This window comes from Odontesthes bonariensis, chromosome 7, assembly GCF_027942865.1.
Source record: "Odontesthes bonariensis isolate fOdoBon6 chromosome 7, fOdoBon6.hap1, whole genome shotgun sequence".
Lineage (NCBI taxonomy): Eukaryota > Metazoa > Chordata > Actinopteri > Atheriniformes > Atherinopsidae > Odontesthes > Odontesthes bonariensis.
The window spans coordinates 38,186,737-38,210,189 of NC_134512.1; the positions used below are offsets into that span (position 1 = coordinate 38,186,737).

The 23,453-nt window shown below is 46.0% G+C and overlaps 1 protein-coding gene across 2 annotated transcripts in view; it reads right to left on the reverse strand.

Annotated features, from left to right (window-relative positions):
* Positions 1–23,453, reverse strand: part of cmip (c-Maf inducing protein) — a 60,495-nt gene that overhangs the window by 15,596 nt on the left and 21,446 nt on the right. The window contains exons 2-11 of one of the 2 annotated variants that reach the window (XM_075470748.1): positions 22,005–22,130; positions 19,172–19,222; positions 18,734–18,895; positions 16,198–16,239; positions 15,913–15,975; positions 15,751–15,831; positions 13,222–13,325; positions 13,027–13,131; positions 9,643–10,098; positions 5,447–5,512 (exon numbers count right to left, since the gene is read on the reverse strand). In XM_075470748.1, the coding sequence (XP_075326863.1) occupies positions 5,447–5,512; positions 9,643–10,098; positions 13,027–13,131; positions 13,222–13,325; positions 15,751–15,831; positions 15,913–15,975; positions 16,198–16,239; positions 18,734–18,895; positions 19,172–19,222; positions 22,005–22,130 (1,256 nt within the window). Of the gene's footprint in view, positions 1–5,446; positions 5,513–9,642; positions 10,099–13,026; positions 13,132–13,221; positions 13,326–15,750; positions 15,832–15,912; positions 15,976–16,197; positions 16,240–18,733; positions 18,896–19,171; positions 19,223–19,922; positions 20,172–22,004; positions 22,131–23,453 lie in introns of those variants that run through there. The other variant, XM_075470749.1, reaches the window with a different exon arrangement.

The following is a 23,453-nucleotide window of genomic DNA, read 5'->3' on the forward strand; positions in this document are numbered from 1 at the left end:
TTAGCGACATGTCGGTTTCCCAAGAGACCAGTGTGGAACCAGGATACCCTGCAGAGGCTGTTCTTTCCTTCCTGCAGCAGACAAAGGGCCTGAGAGGGGTAACGGTCGAGAGCTTTTTCCCCAATCCCCAATCACTTTATTCTTTTATATAGTTTATTGGTGTGTTGGTTTTAGCTTTTTACCCATTATGGATTCTTTTAACATAGCGTCTTTAAATCTTAATGGGGCTAGAGAGGCTATAAAACGTGCACTAATTTAAGAGATGATGAATGGGAAAAGAATAGATGTGCTTTATGTGCAGGAAACCCACTGTGACCAGTTGATTGTAGAGTGGAGGAAAGAATGGAATGGAGAAATTGTGCTGAGCCACGGCACCTCCCAGAGTGCAGGGGTTGGGTTCCTCTTTTCAAGAACATTCACCCCAAACTCTTTAGAAACCGTGCACATCATTCAGGGGAGGTGTCTTCTGGTCAGAGCAAAGTTTGATCATTTTAGCCTGGTTTCTATTAATATTTATGCACCTGTTGCCAATGCAGAGAAAGAGCGTTTTTTAGAACAGATTGGGGAGAAGGTGGGAGATTGTGGGGATGAGGACTATGTTTTTATAGGAGGGGATTTTAACTGCACAGAAAATGAGGTTTTAGACCGCAATCACAGAGAGCCGCATCCAGCAGCTCAGCGTGCTCTGCGGCGGCTGGTCTCGTCTCATGGCCTGGTGGATGTATGGAGGAGGATGCACGCAGGCTCCAGGCAGTACACGTGGTCCCACGTGAAGGAAGGTCGCATTTCACTAGCTCGTCTTGACCGGTTTTATTGTTTTAAACACAATTTTAACGTGTTTAAATCGTGCCAGATTTTACCTGTGGGTTTTACAGATCACTCATTAGTTTTAGGTAGTGTTTTTATTAAAAACATTTTACCTAAAAGCACATACTGGCATTTTAACTCAGCTTTAACTTATGACAGTGGTTTTAAGGAAAATCTGAGTTATTTTTGGACTGGTTTTAGACAACAGAAAGGCGAGTTTACTTGTCTGCAGCAGTAGTGGGACTACGGCAAGGTTCAAATAAAACTGCTGTGTCAGCAGCACACTCTTAATGCTACTCGTGACATTGCCGGGTCTATGAAAGATCTGGAGATGAATATTGTGGAGCTAGAACATCTGAGCGAAACCACAGGAGAACGAGAGCACTTAGAGGCTCTCGGATCTAAAAAGCTTGCATTAGCAAACCTGCTGGAAACCAAAGTGACAGGCGCATTGGTCAGGTCCCGTTTCCTTAACATCAAGGACATGGATGCACCGTCCAGCTTTTTCTTCAACTTGGAGAGGAAGTGTAACCAGAGGAAGATAATCCACTCTGTGGTGTCGGACACGGGGCAACAGCTGAGCGAACCGGGGCAGATCAGGAGGAGGGCTGTGGAATTCTATTCCTCGTTGTTCCAGAGCGAATATAAGAAGAAAGAAGAGTTGGCGAGGGAGTTCCACGATGAACTTCCCACACTCTCTGATAGTGCGAGAGCACAGCTGGAGCACCCTCTGGGGCTGCAAGAGCTCCACACAGCCCTCCAAAGCATGCAAGGCCAAAAGGCCCCTGGACACGACGGGCTCACCGTCGAGTTCTACAAAGCATACTGGGAGATTGTAGCAGGGGACCTGCTGGAAGTCTTTAACAAGAGTCTGACCTCTGGTTCGCTCCCGCTGTCCTGCCGCAGAGCGCCCGTCGCCCTTCTCCCGAAGAAGGGCAACTTGCAAGAGTTGAAGAACTGGCGCCCCGTGTCCCTCCTCTGTACGCACTATAAGATCCTCTCCAAGGCCCTGGCGAACAGGATGAGAGGAGTAATGGAGCAGGTCATCCATAGGGACCAGACCTATTGCGTCCCCAGCAGGTCCATGGTGGATAATATCTACCTGATTCGGGATGTTTTGGAAGTCTCTGGTTCATTGGGTTTGAAAACAGCCTTGATCGCATTAGATCAAGAAAAGGCTTTTGACCGCGTCGAACACGGCTTCCTTTGGGAAACCATGGAGAGGTTTGGGTTCGGCGCTGGTTTTATTGCCAAGATCCAGGTATTGTCCAGTGGCATTGAGAGTGTGCTGAAGATCAACGGTAGCCTGTGTGCTCCTTTTATGGTGCGTAGAGGCGTCCGGCAGGGCTGTGCGCTCTCTGGGATGCTCTACGCACTCTCCCTGGAACCCCTCCTCCAGAAAATACGCTCGAGTGTTTGTGGTCTGGTTTTAGTAACAATATGGTTTTATCTGCCTACGCTGACGATCTCGTTGTTTTTATAAAAGATCAGCAGGATGTCAACGTTTTAACTGAAATCACAGAAAAGTTCTCTGCCCTGTCTGCTGCGAGGGTGAACTGGGAGAAAAGCGAAGCCCTGGCTGTTGGCGAGTGGTCCGCGGGGCTCCCGGTTCTCCCTCAAGGCATGGTATGGAAAAGAGACGGTTTTAAATATCTTGGTGTGTTTTTAGGCAGTCAAACCATTGTAAACAAAAACTGGGAAAACGTGGAGCAGAAAATAACAAATAAATTATCAAAATGGAAGTGGCTGCAATCCCAAATGTCCTATCGGGGCAGGGTGCTGGTTTAAACAACCTGATTGCATCGCAGCTGTGGCACAAACTCGCCGTTATGGACCCACCATCTGGCCTGCTTGTAAAGATACAGTCAGACATGGTGAACTTCTTCTGGAACGGTCTACACTGGGTGCCACAGTCTGTATTGTTTTTACCAAGAGAGGAGGGAGGCCAGGGCCTCGTCCACCTGGCCAGTAAGACAGCAACTTTAAGGTTACACTTTGTACAGAAATATCTGAATGGAGAGACGTGGCCAGCTGCATTTTCAGACGCGTCAATTTTCTGGGGTTGGATGCTGCTCTGTTTTTAACTGATTTGAGTCTTTTAAAGTTAAAAGGGTTGCCTCAGCTTTATCAGGGTGTTTTTAAATCCTGTGCTCTTTTTAAGTTGCAGAGTGCAACAACGCACAATTCTCTGCATTGGCTTTTAGAAGAACCTTTGGTGTGTGGAGCCAGGCTCGATGTAAACGACAACAGTGTCCCAGGCCTGCATGGGGCCTTGGCTGGACGGCTGGGGAGAGGCGGCTCCTGCAGCACGCCACAGAAAGGTGCCAGCCGGACGCGACTGACCCGTTCCCAGACGTTCTCCTGGACGTGGATTTTCAGGAGGAAAGTGGTCCTCTGCTACTTTCCGCAGACCCGAGACTGGATTTATGTAAGACCGGTACAAAAGCAATATACCAACAGTGCACAAAAATCCCGAACAAACGAACACTCCACAACAGACCTTGCAGTGTCTGGAGCGACAAACTTGGAAAACAGAAACCACAGTGGCGGACTCTGTACAAGCCTCCAACAAAGAAACGGACTGGTGACCTTCAGTGGAGGATTCTTCACGGCGCCATCGCTACAAACTCGTTTTTATCGATCATCAGTCCTGGGGTTTTAAACGAGTGTCCTTTTTGTAGTCTGCCAGAGAGTGTTTTTCATGTGTTTATAGAGTGTGTACGTTTAACTGGGTTTTTAGCTTTTTTTAATGAGAATTTTAAGCCTTTTTGGCGTAGTTTTTACCAACGCCAATTTTATCAACAGTGTGCATTACAGTCGAGCCACCAGCGGTAAAGCACGGCTTTTAAATTATTTAATTGCAGAGGCAAAAATGGCCATTTACATCACTCGCAGAGACAGACTGCAGGCTGGACCTCAACTCGACGCCGTGAGTCTGTGGAAATGCAATGTCAAGGCAAGGTTGAGGTTAGAGTTTTTATTCCACAGAGCCACTGGAGATTTAAATAGTTTTGTACAACTGTGGGGTTTTAAGAATGTATTGTGCACCATTTCTAAGCAAGGAGAACTCACTTATAATGAAATAATAATGTGAATATTTATTGTTTTTATGTTTTCTTTTGCTGTGATTGTGAAAAGTTAATGGCAAAAGTTGTGTTAATAAACGTTTTGTTAAAAATCAAAAATCTTCTCCTTCTTCAGTTCCACTTTATTTCACAGATTTTCTGGCGCTAACTTCACTTAACGCAGACTTTAGTTGTTTGTTCCGTTCCATCCGGAGGGAGGAAGGTTGGAATTTACAGATAAACTGACGGGCAATTAACACCTTTAGTAACAGCAGTAACCGGCTTTAATGAGTCGGTGTGCATGTGTTGCACTGATATGACTCATATTTCAGCTGCAGGGGAGTATTGTTGCCTTTCATGATGACGCCTGAAGCATCAACCGGGCAACAGTGGCGCAGGTGAGAGGCAGGTGTGTCCCAGAGTTGGAGCAACAACAAAACGTTAATGAAGCTGTGAATGGGCCGGCGGTAAACAGCTCCGGGTTGCTTGTCCTCACTAACAGAAGGATCTCCGAGGGGAGGCGGGGCCGCCGCCTGTTTGGCGGCCCCTGGGGGGTGAGGTGAGGCGGCTCACCTGTGTCAGAGGCCGGGCCGCCGCCCCCGTTGGAGGCCCCTGGGGGGTGAGGTGAGGCGGCTCACCTGTGTCAGAGGCCGGGCCGCCGGCCCCGTTGGAGGCCCCTGGGGGGTGAGGTGAGGCGGCTCACCTGTGTCAGAGGCCGGGCCGCCGCCCCCGTTGGAGGCCCCTGGGGGGTGAGGTGAGGCGGCTCACCTGTGTCAGAGGCCGGGCCGCTGCCCCCGTTGGAGGCCCCTGGGGGGTGAGGTGAGGCGGCTCACCTGTGTCAGAGGCCGGGCCCCGACGGGACTCGGTTAGGAACATGAGGATCGTGGCTGCATTGTTGTTCTTCCTGATTCCCAAAGCAGCGCAGTAATGGCCAAGCCGCCATTACTTTAACTCCGTTAAAGGAGAAGTTCGACTTTTTAAAGCTGGACCTCATTTCTGCCACGAAACACCTTCATCTGCTCACCGATAACGGATGATATTTAGATCACTGGAGATCGGCGTATATCCATATAACGGGAGAGAACAGGGCAGAGATTGTGAGGTCTGACTTTTTCCTGTTGAACCATTTTGTGATGCAAATGTATTACTCTTTTGAACGCATATTGTTTTGAGAAGCAAAACGCTTTATTTTTTAAACCCCAGCCAACTAGCCGGACTACCTTCATCAGCACCAAAACGAGGCTGGAACTCTGCTCACAGGACGCAGCAGGGGGTAAGAAGATGTTCAGAAATGATGTTGCTGATATGGGATGTTACACAGCTTCATGTCAAAAGAGGTGAACTATCCCTTTAACGACCAATAAATGAATGAATGATCTCCAGTGATCTAAAAATCTTCCGAAGGACGCTGACTTTCACCAAACTGTTATCGGGTGAGAAGATGAACGGATTTCATGCAAGAAATAAAGGTCCACGTTTAAAAAAAAAAAACAACAAAAAAAAACGAACTTCCCCTTTAAATCTGTTCACCTGACTTGCTGAGTGAGAAAAGAAGTGAAGCTGCGTATACTCACTCCTTAGGGAAAGGGATGGGCTGCAACAGGCTGGCCAGGGCAGGTCTCCAATCATCGAAGTCCGACCTAACGCTCCCAAAAAAAGAAAGAAACCAGAGTCAGTTGGACCATGTAAAGAGGACAACAGCAGAAACACAGAAACACGAGCAGAGGATGTAACAGAAGCTTCAGCAGAAACCCTGGCGTGTTACAAATGCTACCAGCCCGCAGACACTGTGCCGACGCCCTGACCGGAGAACACGCCGATGTAAACGCCGCTCCACTTTCCCGCCGTAATCTGCGTTCAACCGGACCCCGATAGGCATCCGTCGCGCACCTTCAGCAACCAGGAGGCTGACAGAGAGCTTCAGGTGTAGATAGGCCTCTCCGGCCACTAAATGTCACCTTTATTGGTGTGTGACTGGAGCTGACCAATCAGAGACGTCGGGGCTTTGTGGGAAGGTGTGCGCGAACATAGCTTATATATATATAAAATATTAAAAAGCAGAAAACTCTATTTAACCAAACCGACTGTTGGACTGAAGTAGCTCCATCGTGCAGATGATGGTTAAAACTGATCACCTGACAGTCACTGACCACAACAAGCTCAAAGAGCCACGATGAGACAGTCAAAAGACCGGGGAAGGACCCTTTCTCTGACTATGGAAGGACCCTTTCTCTGACTATGGAAGGACCCTTTCTCTGACTATGGAAGGACCCTTTCTCTGACTATGGAAGGACCCTTTCTCTGACTATAGAAGGATCCTTTCTCTGACTATGGAAGGACCCTTTCTCTCACTATGGAAGGACCCTTTCTCTGACTGTGGAAGGACCCTTTCTCTGACTATGGAAGGACCCTTTCTCTGACTATGGAAGGACCCTTTCTCTGACTATGGAAGGACCCTTTCTCTGACTATGGAAGGACCCTTTCTCTGACTATGGAAGGACCCTTTCTCTGACTATGGAAGGATCCTTTCTCTGACTATGGAAGGACCCTTTCTCTGACTATGGAAGGACCCTTTCTCTGACTACGGAAGGACCCTTTCTCTGACTACGGAAGGACCCTTTCTCTGACTACGGAAGGACCCTTTCTCTGACTATGGAAGGACCCTTTCTCTGACTGTGGAAGGACCCTTTCTCTGACTGTGGAAGGACCTTTTCTCTGACTATGGAAGGACCTTTTCTCTGACTATGGAAGGACCCTTTCTCTGACTGTGGAAGGACCTTTTCTCTGACTATAGAAGGATCCTTTCTCTGACTATGGAAGGACCCTTTCTCTGACTACGGAAGGACCCTTTCTCTGACTATAGAAGGACCCTTTCTCTGACTACGGAAGGACCCTTTCTCTGACTATGGAAGGACCCTTTCTCTGACTACGGAAGGACCCTTTCTCTGACTACGGAAGGACCCTTTCTCTGACTACGGAAGGACCCTTTCTCTGACTATGGAAGGACCCTTTCTCTGACTATGGAAGGATCCTTTCTCTGACTATGGAAGGACCCTTTCTCTGACTATGGAAGGACCCTTTCTCCCACTATGGAAGGACCCTTTCTCTGACTACGGAAGGACCCTTTCTCTGACTACGGAAGGACCCTTTCTCTGACTACGGAAGGACCCTTTCTCTGACTACGGAAGGACCCTTTCTCCCACTATGGAAGGACCCTTTCTCTGACTATGGAAGGACCCTTTCTCCCACTATGGAAGGACCCTTTCTCTGACTATGGAAGGACCCTTTCTCTGACTATGGAAGGACCCTTTCTCTGACTACGGAAGGACCCTTTCTCTGACTACGGAAGGACCCTTTCTCTGACTACGGAAGGACCCTTTCTCTGACTATGGAAGGACCCTTTCTCTGACTATGGAAGGATCCTTTCTCTGACTATGGAAGGACCCTTTCTCTGACTATGGAAGGACCCTTTCTCCCACTATGGAAGGACCCTTTCTCTGACTACGGAAGGACCCTTTCTCTGACTACGGAAGGACCCTTTCTCTGACTACGGAAGGACCCTTTCTCTGACTACGGAAGGACCCTTTCTCCCACTATGGAAGGACCCTTTCTCTGACTATGGAAGGACCCTTTCTCCCACTATGGAAGGACCCTTTCTCTGACTATGGAAGGACCCTTTCTCTGACTATGGAAGGACCCTTTCTCTGACTATAGAAGGATCCTTTCTCTGACTGCGGAAGGACCCTTTCTCTGACTACGGAAGGACCCTTTCTCTGACTATAGAAGGACCCTTTCTCTGACTATAGAAGGACCCTTTCTCTGACTATGGAAGGACCCTTTCTCTGACTATGGAAGGACCCTTTCTCTGACTATGGAAGGACCCTTTCTCTGACTATGGAAGGACCCTTTCTCTGACTATGGAAGGACCCTTTCTCTGACTACGGAAGGACCCTTTCTCTGACTACGGAAGGATCCTTTCTCTGACTATGGAAGGACCCTTTCTCTGACTATGGAAGGACCCTTTCTCTGACTGTGGAAGGACCTTTTCTCTGACTACGGAAGGACCCTTTCTCTGACTATGGAAGGACCCTTTCTCTGACTATGGAAGGACCCTTTCTCTGACTATGGAAGGACCCTTTCTCTGACTATGGAAGGATCCTTTCTCTGACTGTGGAAGGACCTTTTCTCTGACTACGGAAGGACCCTTTCTCTGACTATGGAAGGACCCTTTCTCTGACTATGGAAGGATCCTTTCTCTGACTATGGAAGGACCCTTTCTCTGACTATGGAAGGACCCTTTCTCTGACTATGGAAGGATCCTTTCTCTGACTATGGAAGGACCCTTTCTCTGACTACGGAAGGACCCTTTCTCTGACTATGGAAGGATCCTTTCTCTGACTATGGAAGGACCCTTTCTCTGACTATGGAAGGACCCTTTCTCTGACTACGGAAGGACCCTTTCTCTGACTACGGAAGGACCCTTTCTCTGACTATGGAAGGACCCTTTCTCTGACTACGGAAGGACCCTTTCTCTGACTACGGAAGGACCCTTTCTCTGACTATGGAAGGACCCTTTCTCTGACTATGGAAGGACCCTTTCTCTGACTGTGGAAGGACCCTTTCTCTGACTACGGAAGGACCCTTTCTCTGACTACGGAAGGACCCTTTCTCTGACTATGGAAGGATCCTTTCTCTGACTATGGAAGGACCCTTTCTCTGACTACGGAAGGACCCTTTCTCTGACTACGGAAGGACCCTTTCTCTGACTACGGAAGGACCCTTTCTCTGACTATGGAAGGACCCTTTCTCTGACTATGGAAGGACCCTTTCTCTGACTACGGAAGGACCCTTTCTCTGACTACGGAAGGACCCTTTCTCTGACTACGGAAGGACCCTTTCTCCCACTATGGAAGGACCCTTTCTCTGACTATGGAAGGACCCTTTCTCCCACTATGGAAGGACCCTTTCTCTGACTATGGAAGGACCCTTTCTCTGACTATGGAAGGACCCTTTCTCTGACTATAGAAGGATCCTTTCTCTGACTGCGGAAGGACCCTTTCTCTGACTACGGAAGGACCCTTTCTCTGACTATAGAAGGACCCTTTCTCTGACTATGGAAGGACCCTTTCTCTGACTATGGAAGGACCCTTTCTCTGACTATGGAAGGACCCTTTCTCTGACTATGGAAGGACCCTTTCTCTGACTATGGAAGGACCCTTTCTCTGACTACGGAAGGACCCTTTCTCTGACTACGGAAGGATCCTTTCTCTGACTATGGAAGGACCCTTTCTCTGACTATGGAAGGACCCTTTCTCTGACTGTGGAAGGACCTTTTCTCTGACTACGGAAGGACCCTTTCTCTGACTATGGAAGGACCCTTTCTCTGACTATGGAAGGACCCTTTCTCTGACTATGGAAGGACCCTTTCTCTGACTATGGAAGGATCCTTTCTCTGACTGTGGAAGGACCTTTTCTCTGACTACGGAAGGACCCTTTCTCTGACTATGGAAGGACCCTTTCTCTGACTATGGAAGGATCCTTTCTCTGACTATGGAAGGACCCTTTCTCTGACTATGGAAGGACCCTTTCTCTGACTATGGAAGGATCCTTTCTCTGACTATGGAAGGACCCTTTCTCTGACTACGGAAGGACCCTTTCTCTGACTGTGGAAGGACCCTTTCTCTGACTATGAAAGGACCCTTTCTCTGACTATGGAAGGACTCTTAGGTCCGACCTGCTGCCGTCTGCACGGCTTCGTGTGTGAACTCACAGCATCTTGAGGATGAGAGCGAAGCAGCCCAGCACTCGGTCCGCCTGTGCCGGCAGCTGGATGGACAGAGTGTTGACCGCCGGGCTGACCAGCAGGCAGTCGATGAGGTTTGGCTCGCTGTCGCCCCCTGCTGGCCCCACCTTCCGCTTGGCGTTGGCGGAGTTGTTGTTCCGCTCCAGCTCCACCCGGATCTCACTGGAGTTGACGATGGAGGGGGGAGGGGAGAGAGGCAGGGAGGGCGTGGGGGAGGAGATGGGGATGGATGGGGCAGCTGGATTTGTTGGGGCAGGCTGAGGTGGCTGAGGAGGACTCTGGGTGGTGGAGAGCGGTAAGAGGGTGGCGGGAGGTGGCGTGGGCGGTTCTGGGCGCAGCAGGCGCAGCGGCATTGGGGGTTTGCGATCATTCTGCTGCTGGCAGCCATTTCTGATCTCCTTCAGACTCGGAGAGTTGTCCCGACTGCAGGAGGGAGAGAGACAAACATCAGTCATCATCATGGGAGGTAATAAAAACTTCCAACAACATCCAAGACAAGTGACAGGAGAGGAACAAGAGGCAGGCCAGCTGGAGACGGGAGAGATCGCTACCAGGGCGACGGGTCCTCTGGGCGCCAAAGTTCTGGAAAGTCAGACCTCTGGGGGGGGGCGGAAGCTACGGGAACAGTGGTAATGGGTTAAAATGGCCCGTGTGGTCGATACAAAGCCTCGATGGAGAACACTAAAAGAACAAATAAATTCCTGGAAAGAGGTCAGTTAGAAGGAAAATATTCTGCTATTTCACTTTAAGTTTCTATAAAACACAGCGAAACATGGTAGTGCATGGATGAGAATGACATTAAGTAGAGAAATATGTCTGAAAGTGTCTGAAATATGTCTGAAAGTGTCTGAAAGTTTCTGAAATATGTCTGAAAGTTTCTGAATGCGTCTGAAATATGTCTGAAAGTGTCTGAAAGTGTCTGAAATATGTCTGAAAGTGTCTGAAATATGTCTGAAAGTGTCTGAAATATGTCTGAAAGTGTCTGAAAGTGTCTGAAAGTTTCTGAAATATGTCTGAAAGTTTCTGAAATATGTCTGAAAGTTTCTGAATGCGTCTGAAATATGTCTGAAAGTGTCTGAAATATGTCTGAAATATGTCTGAAAGTGTCTGAATGTGTCTGAAATATGTTTGAATGCGTCTGAAATATGTCTGAAAGTGTCTGAAAGTGTCTGAAATATGTCTGAATGTGTCTGAAATATTTCTGAAATATGTCTGAAAGTGTCTGAATGCGTCTGAAATATGTCTGAAAGTGTCTGAAATATGTCTGAATGTGTCTGAAAGTGTCTAAAATGTGTCTGAAAGTGTCTAAAATGTGTCTGAAAGTGTCTGAAATATGTCTGAAAGTGTCTGAAATGTGTCTGAAAGTGTCTGAAATATGTCTGAAAGTGTCTAAAATAGTCTGAATGTGTCTGAAAGTGTCTAAAATGTGTCTGAAAGTGTCTGAAATATGTCTGAAAGTGTCTAAAATGTGTCTGAAAGTGTCTGAAATATGTCTGAAAGTGTCTGAAATGTGTCTGAAAGTGTCTGAAATATGTCTGAAAGTGTCTGAAATGTGTCTGAAAGTGTCTGAAATATGTCTGAAAGTGTCTGAAATATGTCTGAAAGTGTCTGAATGTGTCTGAAAGTGTCTAAAATGTGTCTGAAAGTGTCTGAAATATGTCTGAAAGTGTCTGAAAGTGTCTGAAATGTGTCTGAAAGTGTCTGAAATATGTCTGAAAGTGTCTGAAAGTGTCTAAAATGTGTCTGAAAGTGTCTGAAATATGTCTGAAAGTGTCTGAAAGTGTCTGAAAGTGTCTGAATGTGTCTGAAAGTGTCTGAAATATGTCTGAAAGTGTCTGAAAGTGTCTAAAATGTGTCTGAAAGTGTCTGAAATATGTCTGAAAGTGTCTGAAAGTGTCTGAAATGTGTCTGAAAGTGTCTGAAAGTGTCTGAAATATGTCTGAAAGTGTCTGAAAGTGTCTGAAATATGTCTGAAAGTGTCTGAAATGTGTCTGAAAGTGTCTGAAAGTGTCTGAAATATGTCTGAAAGTGTCTGAATGTGTCTGAAAGTACTCCTTTAAACATGTGCTAAGGTTTAAACATGTACTCCTTTAAACAGGTGCTAAGGTTTGATTTTCCTCATGAGCATTAAAATTACATTTGATAATCAGAAAAATATGAAAGGCTGAGACCGTAAATGTGTGTTATTAACCGTGTTAGACTCAAGAAAAAGCAGCGACAGCAGGCCTCACAGGCAGCTTCAGGATACTAAATGAATGCAATCATATCATGTATTTAATTATTTTCCATTTATTGTTTTTCATATGATTGTTTGGGTATTTCTGTGGCACTGTGGGATGCTGCATATTAGTTTAGGGCTATAAATGGCATAATGTGGTCTGAAGACGGATGTGGTTATGATCTGCCTTCCTGGTAACGACTGCAAATGACTGTTTGTACCTTTTCCTTCATATTAGTCCTGCGAGATGTGGGGAATTACCAGTCATGAGTCTGTGGAATCAGTGGAGACGTGGAGGCAAACGGCAGAGTGAGCCGTCCACCATCACAGCTTTGTGGAGAGTCTTAAAGCAAACGTGGAACTTTAGTTCCCCTAAACACGACAAGCGAGTGCGGCCGAAAGACTCCTCTTTATTAAATTTAAATTTGAATCACTGCCGGTAAATGGAGACACACTTCCTGCATCTACAGTTCATGAAAGATCGTACGTACAGATGAGCACAGTTTCATTGCTGCGGAGCCTAAATGTGGAGGCCAGGACTATGAATAGGGATGGGAATTGAAAAGATTTTTACGATTCCAATTCCATTTTTGATTCTTCTTAACGATTCGGTTCTTTATCGGTTCCCTTATCGAATCTCATTTGGAGAAAAAGGACAACAAGCTGGTCGATTGGCATCAACTTTGTTTAGTTTAGAAGTAACACGAGTCATGACCTCACAAACCCAACAACGGTGAGTTTGTGTTTGTTAGTTAGTTACCTGCAGTGTTAGCCGAGGACATGCTAACGTTGCTAACGTTGCTAACGTTGCTGGGTTCAGATTCACCAACGTTAATCATTCATTCATAGTTATTGCATGTTGGTAGTATTTCCTCCCTTTGGTGAAATATTCACTTTGCAAGTTGCCCTGTTGTCGTCTTTTTTAGGGATGTGTAACCAAACTTTTGAGCGTTTGTACCGCTTGGGCGCCATGTTTACTGTTGGCTGCTGGCTGCGCTGGACTCGCCACGCAACGCTGCGTGGTGACGTCATTCGCGCCCACTGGAATCGATAAGGGAATCGTTTGCAAAATCGCCAAACGATTCCAAGGAATTGAAACATTGAATCGATTCCCATCCATAACTGTGACTGACCTGTTGATGAACTCCTCGTAACAGGAATAAATGGCGGCCAGGCACACTGCGACCAGGTTGGGCAGGACGCGTGGGTGAGGGCACTGGCCTGTCGGACCGTGCATGCTGCAACACAAACACAGGAAGGTTCAGCGCTCAGGGTTAGGTCAAAGGTCACGGCGTACAGAGGAACCTGGTTCTGCATGTCGCGCTCACCTGTGGACGAACTTCTTGACGACCTCCATGCCGCCGTTCAGCTCGTTCAGAGCCAGGATGTACTCCTGAGTGAAGAGGCGCAGTCGAGGGCACTTCCCAAAATCCTGCCGGAGAAAAACAGAGAAGAAGAAGCTGAGATGAGCACGAACGGTAAATGTAAATGTACTTTATTTATTCAGCCCTTTACAGACGATCCTTACGGTGTACCAAAGTGCTTTACAGCAGGTAATAAATAAAGAGAAGAAGAAGTAAAAACAAATAAAAACAATAAAAGAACAGTGAAAGCAATAAAATACAACAAAATCGAATAAGATAAAATAAGATATTTAAGGAATAAGGTATTTTTGTCTGTCTGATTGAATGCTTGTGTTAACAAATAAATCAGATGTTACTCAACAAGATAAATTAAGATAAAAGAGTCATCATACTACTGGGTATTAAAGCCATCCTAAATAAGCAGGTTTTTAGCCTGGATCTGAAGAGGCCCAGGTCAGAAATAAGACGCAGCTGGACGGGGGGCTTATTCCAGAGCCTGGGGGCAGCTTTGGGAAAAGGCTCGCTCACCCCAGGGTTTGTATTCTGACCTGGGCACTTCCAGCAGAAACTGATCTGCTGACCTCAGAGCTCTACCAGGACTGTTAAAAGCTCAGATAAATACGACGGGGCGAGGCCGTTAAGAGCTTTAAAAACCAACATTAAGAGTTTAAAATCAGTTCTATAAAGGACAGGAAGCCGATGGAGGGAGTTAAGAACAGGAGTGATGTGCACACGTCTGTTGGTGTTGGTTAAAGACGGGCAGCAGCGTTCTGCACCAGCTGAAGGCGGCTGAGAGAAGACTGGGAGACGCCCACATAAAGAGCATTAAAACAGTCTGACCTTGAACTTATCAGGGCATGGAGGGCTTTCTCAAGGTCACGACGACTTAAAAAACATTTTGACTTTGACCAAAACTAGTCCTGACGACATTGTTCATTTGTTTGTCCGACCTCAGATCAAAGGTCAAAGGTCACTCCCAGATTTCTGACGGTTGAACTGAGCTTTGAAGACGAGGTGCCAAAGCCGGCCGCCACAGTGCCCCCAAACACAATGCGTTCATCATTTAAATGAAGAAACGTTTGGGCCAACCACTGCTTAATATCAGCGATACAATTGGAGCTACAGAACTTATTTTTACAGAGGCCGAAAGAAGCTTCCTCTGGGAAGCATCGGGCTGCAGAGGGTACAGACGGTTTTTATTAAAAGCATCAACAGAGTCCACCCTCTCACTGTGCTTCATCGTATTCAGCTGATCGGTTTTTCTTGGGTTAACACGGCGGCAGCTGCTCCTGGTTCAGCGATCTGAGAGAGTCCATCAACTGGAACAGCGAAAGAAATGCTGTTTCACTCTGACACCTTCAGCAGGAACTGAAAGCACCGAGGGGAATCACCCGAGTATGTAAAAGTAAAGCGCTCTGAAACCACAGCGCAGACACGCCCACCGGATCTGGATCTGGATCTGCAGCTCAGCACCAGGACACTGGATCTGGATCTGGATCTGCAGCTCAGCACCAGGACACTGGATCTGGATCTGGATCTGCAGCTCAGCACCAGGACACTGGATCTGGATCTGGAGCTCAGCACCAGGACACTGGATCTGGATCTGGAGCTCAGCACCAGGACACTGGATCTGGATCTGGATCTGGAGCTCAGCACCAGGACACTGGATCTGGATCTGGAGCTGCAGCTCAGCACCAGGACACTGGATCTGGATCTGGAGCTGCAGCTCAGCACCAGGACACTGGATCTGGATCTGGATCTGCAGCTCAGCACCAGGACACTGGATCTGGAGCTGCAGCTCAGCACCAGGACACTGGATCTGGATCTGGATCTGCAGCTCAGCACCAGGACACTGGATCTGGAGCTGCAGCTCAGCACCAGGACACTGGATCTGGATCTGCAGCTCAGCACCAGGACACTGGATCTGGAGCTTTTAGCCTCACTCCACTGGCTACCTGTCCATTTTAGAATTTATTTTAAAATTCTTTTATTTCAGCTGACCAGAGGGATCTCTCCTGCTCCTGTTGATTTTATGTTCACAGATATTTTATTTGGGGTGGGGTGGACAGTCTATTTATTCATTACGTTTCATTGTATTTATTTTACTGTACAGCACTTTGGAAACCTTTGTGTTTATTTAAAGTGTGTTTTATAAATAAAGTGGATTGGATTGGATCTGGAGCTCAGCACCAGGACACTGGATCTGGATCTGGAGCATTTGCAGCTGATAAAACCAGAAATCCGCCTGCAGGGACCAGATATAAGAAGAGGAAGCACACAAGGTGGAATAAATAGGAAGTAACACTGACTCCTCCCCCTCTGGGAATCTGCAGACCTTAAAAGTTGAATAGTTGAATAAAAAAGGGACCTGAGATTCAGTGTAAATCATGCTAAAACTGCTCAGAAATGCTGCCCGCAGCCGGGCCGGAGCCGGGCCGGAGCCGGGCCGGAGCCGGGCCGGAGCCGGGCCGGAGCCGGGGCGGTCGCTCTCACCATGTTGTGTTTGAGGATTCTCTGGACCACCGGGGTGAACACTTCGATCACGACCATGGACCGCGGCCGCTCCCGACAGTGCTGCGACACACAGGAGGAAGAGCTTAGAAGGCTTCGATCTGCAGACGCTGCAGGCTCAGCGCTGCGCGGCGCATAGCTCACCTTACAGAAGAACTCGCACAGGTCCGGCGGCGGGTGGTTGTTTTCCAGGAGGGGAGCGATGGCCTGCACACACACACACACACACACACACACACACGAACATTTCCACATCCTCTCTGTTATTTGCCCGGGCTGGGAGCTGCTGCAGAAAGCTTGTGCACAGGTGCATCAAAAACAAAGGAAAACCACCAAGAGAATCTTTATTCTTCAGCTAAAACAGCAACGAACAAGCACCTGGCGTGAAAACAAAGACTTAAAGGCGTTGAAGCTGAAACTCAGACTCACCACTATGATGTTCTCGTGATCCTGAGCACTGAGGTTTGAGTTCTGCAGGGAGAGAGAAAAAAGAGAATCTGAAGCGACTGCTGCACAAATCAAAGAAAAGAGAAAGCAGAACGTTTCAGCAGCATTTAGCTGTTATGCTGCAAACAAGTGGAACAAACTGCCAGTGGAGATTAAACTTTCACCAAATGGAGACATTTTTAAATCCAGGTTAAAAACATTTCTGTTCTCATGTGTCTATGCATGAAATCTGCACGATATCTTTGAACTTATCCGGACTGTTGCTTGTTTTTAAATTCATTTAAATTATTTTATTTGTTTCTCTTTATATTCTTTTGTGTATTTTTAATGCTTCTTCCACTCCCTGCTGCAATGCTTTTATTTTATGTAAAGCACTTTGAATTGTTTTGTACATGAAATGTGCTACAAATAAATTTGATTTGATTCAACCGTGTTGAACTGGCTGCAGTTTCACGCACCATAGAAAATAAACCTAAAAATGTGAAAACTTCTGTTCCAGAGAGGTGCTCTGACCCATTTTTATTCTCTTTGGCAGAATACTTTATCAGTTAAAGCCTGACAAACAAGCGTTTCTGCCACGTCAGCTCCAGCAGGACACCCTCCCTGAGTGCTCCGCCCACCGAGGGAACGACGGAGGCGTCAGAGCAAACACAGGGACACATCTGACATGACACCAACCAGCAGCGATCTGCAAGCATTTGAGTGTTTGGGGGAAACAGCCGGAGGTTCTGATTAAAAGACGACGGGACGGTTTCCCCCTGAAGACGCTCCGCAGCTGATCGGTTTCCTGAAGGTCACAGGTTGATCGTTTCAAATCAACATGGACACCAAAAGCTTAGAAGAAAGACAGAAAGTCAATAAAACTATCGTGTTTATCTTCAGGAGGAACAGCAGGTTCAAGACACCTCCCGGTTGCCCTCAGAAGCCAGATGTTTGCAGGTGTTAGAGACTTTTGGGGGGCCTTAGACCTACTTCTGACCATACTTTGGCTGTGTTCCAAACCACATACTTCTCCTACTTCTCATACTAACTTTCTGAGTTAGTTTGCCAGTTTGAGTAAGCAGAAGTTCCCGGATGCATACTAGATTCTCTGAAATGTTGGGTATACATCATGAGGTTACTACTCATACTCAAACTACCCAAGATGCAACGTAACGTGACGTCGCCGATCGTCATTTCCTGTCAAAACGGCAGTTTCAAGCTAGCTACAACGAGGGTAGGTTCACTTCCTGTTTTCAAAACAAAAGCACCAATTGTATGGTAATGGCTTTCCCTATGATAAAAGGCAACGGGTATTTTATTTTGTGAAAATAACAGGAAATGCGTTGCTCACTGCGGCTAGCTTTAGTAGCGCCGAATTTGTGGGAACAAAATTGTAAACAGCCGGTATTTTGTCAGATTTTCAACACGTTGGGGATCTAAACGACTACTTTCTCTCCTGAAAATGTTTCAAATGTTGCTAAAGTTTACAGAGTTTAGAGCTTAAGGGAAATCAGCTTCAGGCCGGCTGATTTCGGCTCGGGCAGGAGCGAAATGCATTGTGGGTAAACGCTCTGCATACTGTCTGATCGATCCGTATGCAGTATGGAAGTATGTAGTATGTAGTATGTAGTATGCAGTATGTAGTATACAGTATGCAGTATGTAGTATACAGTATGTAGTATGCAGTATGTAGTATGCAGTATGTAGTATGCAGTATGCAGTATGCAGTATGTAGTATGCAGTATGTAGTATGTAGTATGCAGTATGCAGTATGTAGTATGCAGTATGTAGTATGTAGTATGCAGTATGCAGTATGTAGTATGTAGTATGCAGTATGCAGTATGTAGTATGTAGTATGTAGTATGCAGTATGTAGTGTGCAGTATGTAGTGTGCAGTATGTAGTATGTAGTATTTAGTGTGCAGTGTGCAGTATGTAGTATGTAGTATGCAGTATGTAGTATGCAGTATGCAGTATGTAGTATGTAGTATGCAGTATGTAGTATGCAGTATGCAGTATGTAGTATGCAGTATGCAGTATGTAGTATGCAGTATGTAGTATGCAGTATGTAGTATGTAGTATGTAGTATGCAGTATATAGTATGCAGTATATAGTATGCAGTATGTAGTATGCAGTATGTAGTATGCAGTATGTAGTATGTAGTATGCAGTATGTAGTATGCAGTATACAGTATGCAGTATGCAGTATGTAGTATGCAGTATGTAGTATGTAGTATGCAGTATACAGTATGCAGTATGTAGTATGTAGTATGCAGTATGCAGTATACAGTATGCAGTATGCAGTATGTAGTATGCAGTATGCAGTATGCAGTATGTAGTATGCAGTATGCAGTATGTAGTATGCAGTATGCAGTATGTAGTATGCAGTATGTAGTATGTAGTATGTAGTATGCAGTATGCAGTATGTAGCATGCAGTTTGGAACACAGCCTGTGACTCAGCTGTGATGCGAGTCTGCAGCTGCTATAACAGTGGAAGGACAACAGAAACGCTCCATGTGCTTTACAGGCGGAGCTACCTCTGCCAGCAGGGTGGAGATGATGTGCAGCGGGGCCTGGTGGATGGACTCGTCCTGCAGGGGCGAGGTCAGGGCCATGTCCACCAGCGCTCGGATCTCCTTCAGCACCACGTCCCAGCGGCTCGGGTTGTTCAGAACCTTACGGTACTTGTAGATCTTTTTCTGCGGGAGACACACGAGTGGAGGTGATGGAACGTTTCTTATTCAAACATCAACAAAGACCGTAGCTGAAAACCATCAATGACCTCTGACATCTTTGCGTTAAAACGCATCGAGGTCAATTTCTAATTCGCAATTTTGAAGCAAAAACACACAAAGAGGAACTCTGTTGTGTAGCCTCCACCTATCGGGACACATTTGTGCACGTGGGAGGGCCACAGCCTCTAACGGGCTGATGAAAGCAATGAATTAATAATTAAAGACAAACGGAAAGCTTACCTTCCACTGGAGGGAGTGAAACCACTGGTCCCTTAGGTAGCTGTTTGCAGCCTGCAGCAACACACACACACACACACACACACACACACACACACATAGAAACAGTTTGTTATGCGATCTCAGCTGCATCACAAAAAACATCTTTATCACTTTTTCTTTTAAAATCAGCATCAAGACATTTGACGTTTACTGCAAACTTTAAGACGGCTTTAAAAACGGATTCAAAGAGCTACAGGATGACGGAAAAAAACGTAGAAAAAGACAAACTGATGACAGTTCAGTTGTGTAAAAAGAGATAAAGTTATGTTCACAACATGTTCAACACCAGGACACAATGAAACACAGCTTCCTCTGTCACTACCGCCTCTCCTCGCTCAATAATTCAACATTTTTACATTTATTACTGCTGCAGTTTGCTGCTCAGTTCCACTTTAAATCACTCAAAAGATTAAAACTGTACAAAAAAAAAAAAGGACAAATGTGACCAAGAAGAGCCACGAAAATGGACTTCAACGTGACCCCTGCACCATAAAGAGACCTGAAACGACCACAAAGACGGAACAAAATGACTCAAAATGACTGCAAACAGATGCCAAAACAATAAAAATAGCACTAATACAAAAGGAAAAACGGCAACATTAAGCCGCTGAGCTTTAAAACAAACCGGACCTCCACTCATCGACAGCCAAGCATCCATAATAGATGAGCGGGTGAGTTCAGCGATACCTGGACGCAGCACGCGTTTCATTACCTGCCGGAGACCTCTGAGCGGAGGAGGAAATAAATCCATGGTCTCTGACCCCCACTAAAGGTTAAACTGTTACAACAACAGCTGCTTTACACATTAACCTCCCGACAAAGGAATCAATCCAGCTTTCCTCCTTCTGCTTCCCGGGTGTTTGCACTCCTCCTCGTGTTTGGTGACAGAGAAACAACTGATCAGCAGCAAAATAAAGGCCAGACGAGGATGGGCGCGGTGTGTGTTTAGAGGAAGAAATGGTCCATGTTACAGACGGGTGAGCGGGAACAGTGTGTTCAGCACAGTGTGTGCCGTCATCAGTGAGATACGGATGCAGAACTCAAGCTGAAAAGGAGCTCAACTCGATTAAAACCGCGTCAGAACAAGCGTTCATCGCTCTGCTTTTGCTCATGTTCAGCGACGACTCCAACGTGCAGCCGACCCGAACTTCAGAGGGTCCTCAAAACCCGCCATAAAGATGCCGAATAGTTGCAAAAAAAAATTAAAATGCTAAATGTCCAAAATAGAAAAAAAAAAAGATCAAAAACAGTACAGTTCAATTTATAAAAAGACAAAGAATAACCACAAGGAGAGAAAAACTACCAAAATACAAAATACCAAGATGAGCACGAAAAGATGCCACATGACCAAAGAAAAATGTATTTAACATGATTTAACATGTAACAAAAAGACAGAAATATCACAGAGATGCAGATTACTGTAAATACACAACAGGGAAAAAGAGAAACTGTGATGTTGGTACGCAAAAGGACAAAAATAAATTGATGAAAACGTGAAAAGAAGCTCAAATGATTGAAGAAGAACAAGGAGAAAAAGTCAATAATGAAGGGGAAAAAGACACAAAATGACGAGATGCAAAACTGATCATCAAATAACCCCAAAAATGTTTAAAAAGAGTTACAGTTCACACAGAAACAGCCACGAAGGGGTGCAGATCGAGAAGAAAGCAACCAAAACAGAACCCTGAAAGAACAAGGAAGCAAAGTCGTTTTACGCCTCTTTGCAGTCGTTTTATGTCTCTTTGCAGTCGTTTTATGTCTCTTTGCAGTTGTTTTACGCCTCTGCAGTCGTTTTACGTCTCTTTGCAGTTGTTTTACGTCTTTTTGCAGTTGTTTTACGTCTCTTTCCAGTCGTTTTATGTCTCTTTGCAGTCGTTTTATGTCTCTTTGCAGTTGTTTTACGTCTTTTTGCAGTTGTTTTACGTCTCTTTCCAGTCGTTTTATGTCTCTTTGCAGTTGTTTTACGTCTTTTTGCAGTTGTTTTACGTCTCTTTGCAGTTGTTTTACGCCTCTGCAGTCGTTTTACGCCTCTTTGCAGTTGTTTTACGTCTTTTTGTAGTCGTTTTACGTCTCTTTGCAGTCGTTTTACGTCTCTTTGCAGTCGTTTTATGTCTTTTTGCAGTTGTTTTACGTCTCTTTGCAGTCGTTTTACGTCTCTTTGCAGTCGTTTTACGTCTCTTTGCAGTCGTTTAACGTCTCTTTGCAGTCGTTTAACGTCTTTTTGCAGTTGTTTTACGTCTCTTTGCAGTTGTTTTACGCCTCTGCAGTCGTTTTACGCCTCTTTGCAGTTGTTTTACGTCTTTTTGCAGTCGTTTTACGTCTCTTTGCAGTCGTTTTACGTCTCTTTGCAGTCGTTTTATGTCTTTTTGCAGTTGTTTTACGTCTCTTTGCAGTCGTTTTACGTCTCTTTGCAGTCGTTTAACGTCTCTTTGCAGTCATTTAACGTCTCTTTGCAGTTGTTTTACGTCTCTTTGCAGTCGTTTTACGTCTCTTTGCAGTTGTTTTACGTCTCTTTGCAGTTGTTTTACGTCTCTTAGTCTCTTTCAGTGTCGTATGCCTTGCTGCAGACTAACATCTCCCTGTGGCCTCTTCCTGTCCTTTTGTTAGTCGTGCGTCCCTCTGTGGGCAGCCTACATCTCCCTGTGTCTCTAAGTTTGATCTGTGTCATTTCATGGATATTCTGTCTCTTTAAAGTCATTCCTTTTGGTCACTTTTTAGAATTCTGTTGAGAATACAGCAGCTGTTTCCTGAAAGTGCAGTGAAAATACCCTTTATTACTCTCTGTGTGAATTACCTGCAGCAGGACGGTCCAACCAGGGAAGCTGAGCTGGATGCAGTACTTGGGGGCGTTGTCCCACGAGAGGAGCTGCAGGTCCTCTATGGAGCTGTAGGACAATGGCGTCTCCATGTAACCAGTGGGCTGGACACCAGAGAGAAGGCAAGAGGGGGTTAGTCTGCAACTGTCTAACATTTACAGCACATGATGAATACTTAAACATTTATTTATGCTGGCAGTCAGCTGGAAAGACTAAAGGAAACATACCCTGGGCTAAGCGAGCAAACACCGGGCCAAACTAAACGCTCTGAAACAGCTGGCAGCAGCTGCTCTGTCCTCTGATAGAATAACAAAATGGATTCAACAAAAGCCATCGATCGCTCAAACACACAAACATCATGTTGGCGGAGCTGCGAGTCAACACGAGCATCTAGGCCAGCGCTGTGAGCCCAGACTCACCGCCAACCGGCTGAGTAACAGGCCACAACCTGTTTGCTCATCTCAACATGATGACACAGACGCTGACAGATTACCACAAGTTTCCGGATTGAAGGAGCAGAGGACTCTTCAGAGAAGTGTGTGTGTGTGTGTGTGTGTGTGAGAGAGAGATAAACAGATAACAGATCAAAATAATGAAAAGGAAGAGAAAGCCACAAGAAAACCGAGTTTTTCCTCCAAACCATAGAAGGAGGTTAAAAAGTTGCAGAAAATGAATCACAGCCGATTTCCCAGACATTAGCGTCACTGCATCATTTAGTAACAATGACTGCTGATGGGAGATTAACTGTCTGTCCTCATAAATGGCTGCAGCAGACGTCATCAGCACAGCTTCTGCAGACAGCCCTGCTTCCACCATTCATTTTCCTGTGGCCGTTTCCACTAGAAACTTTAAAGTTTCTGTCCCCGACTGAGCAGAAGCGAACGCTGCAGCTGTGCTGCTCCGATGCTCTTTGAACGCGTCATCGGAGGGTAGGCAGATATGCTGAAGAGTGATTCACTCTGAGTGATAATAAGAAACAGATAAACCAACAGAGATAACGGAAGATAAACAGAAGAAACGCAACAGGTCAATGTGCTATCACGGGCTTCCATTTTCCATCCAGAGAGCGCATCCAGAGGAACAAAACCTTTTCTCCGCTGCAGTCTGGCCTGCAGACGCACGCTGTGTTCGAAACCGCATACTACATACTTCCATACTACATACTTCCATACTACATACTTCCATACTGCATACGGATCGATCAGACAGTATGCAGAGCGTTTACCCACAATGCATTTCGCTCCTGCCCGAGCCGAAATCAGCCGGCCTGAAGCTGATTTCTCTTAAGCTCTAAACTCTGTAAACTTTAGCAACATTTGAAACATTTTCAGGTGAGAAAGTAGTCGTTTAGATCCCCAACGTGTTGAAAACCTGACAAAATACCGGCTGTTTACAATTTTGTTCCCACGAATTCGGCGCTACTAAAG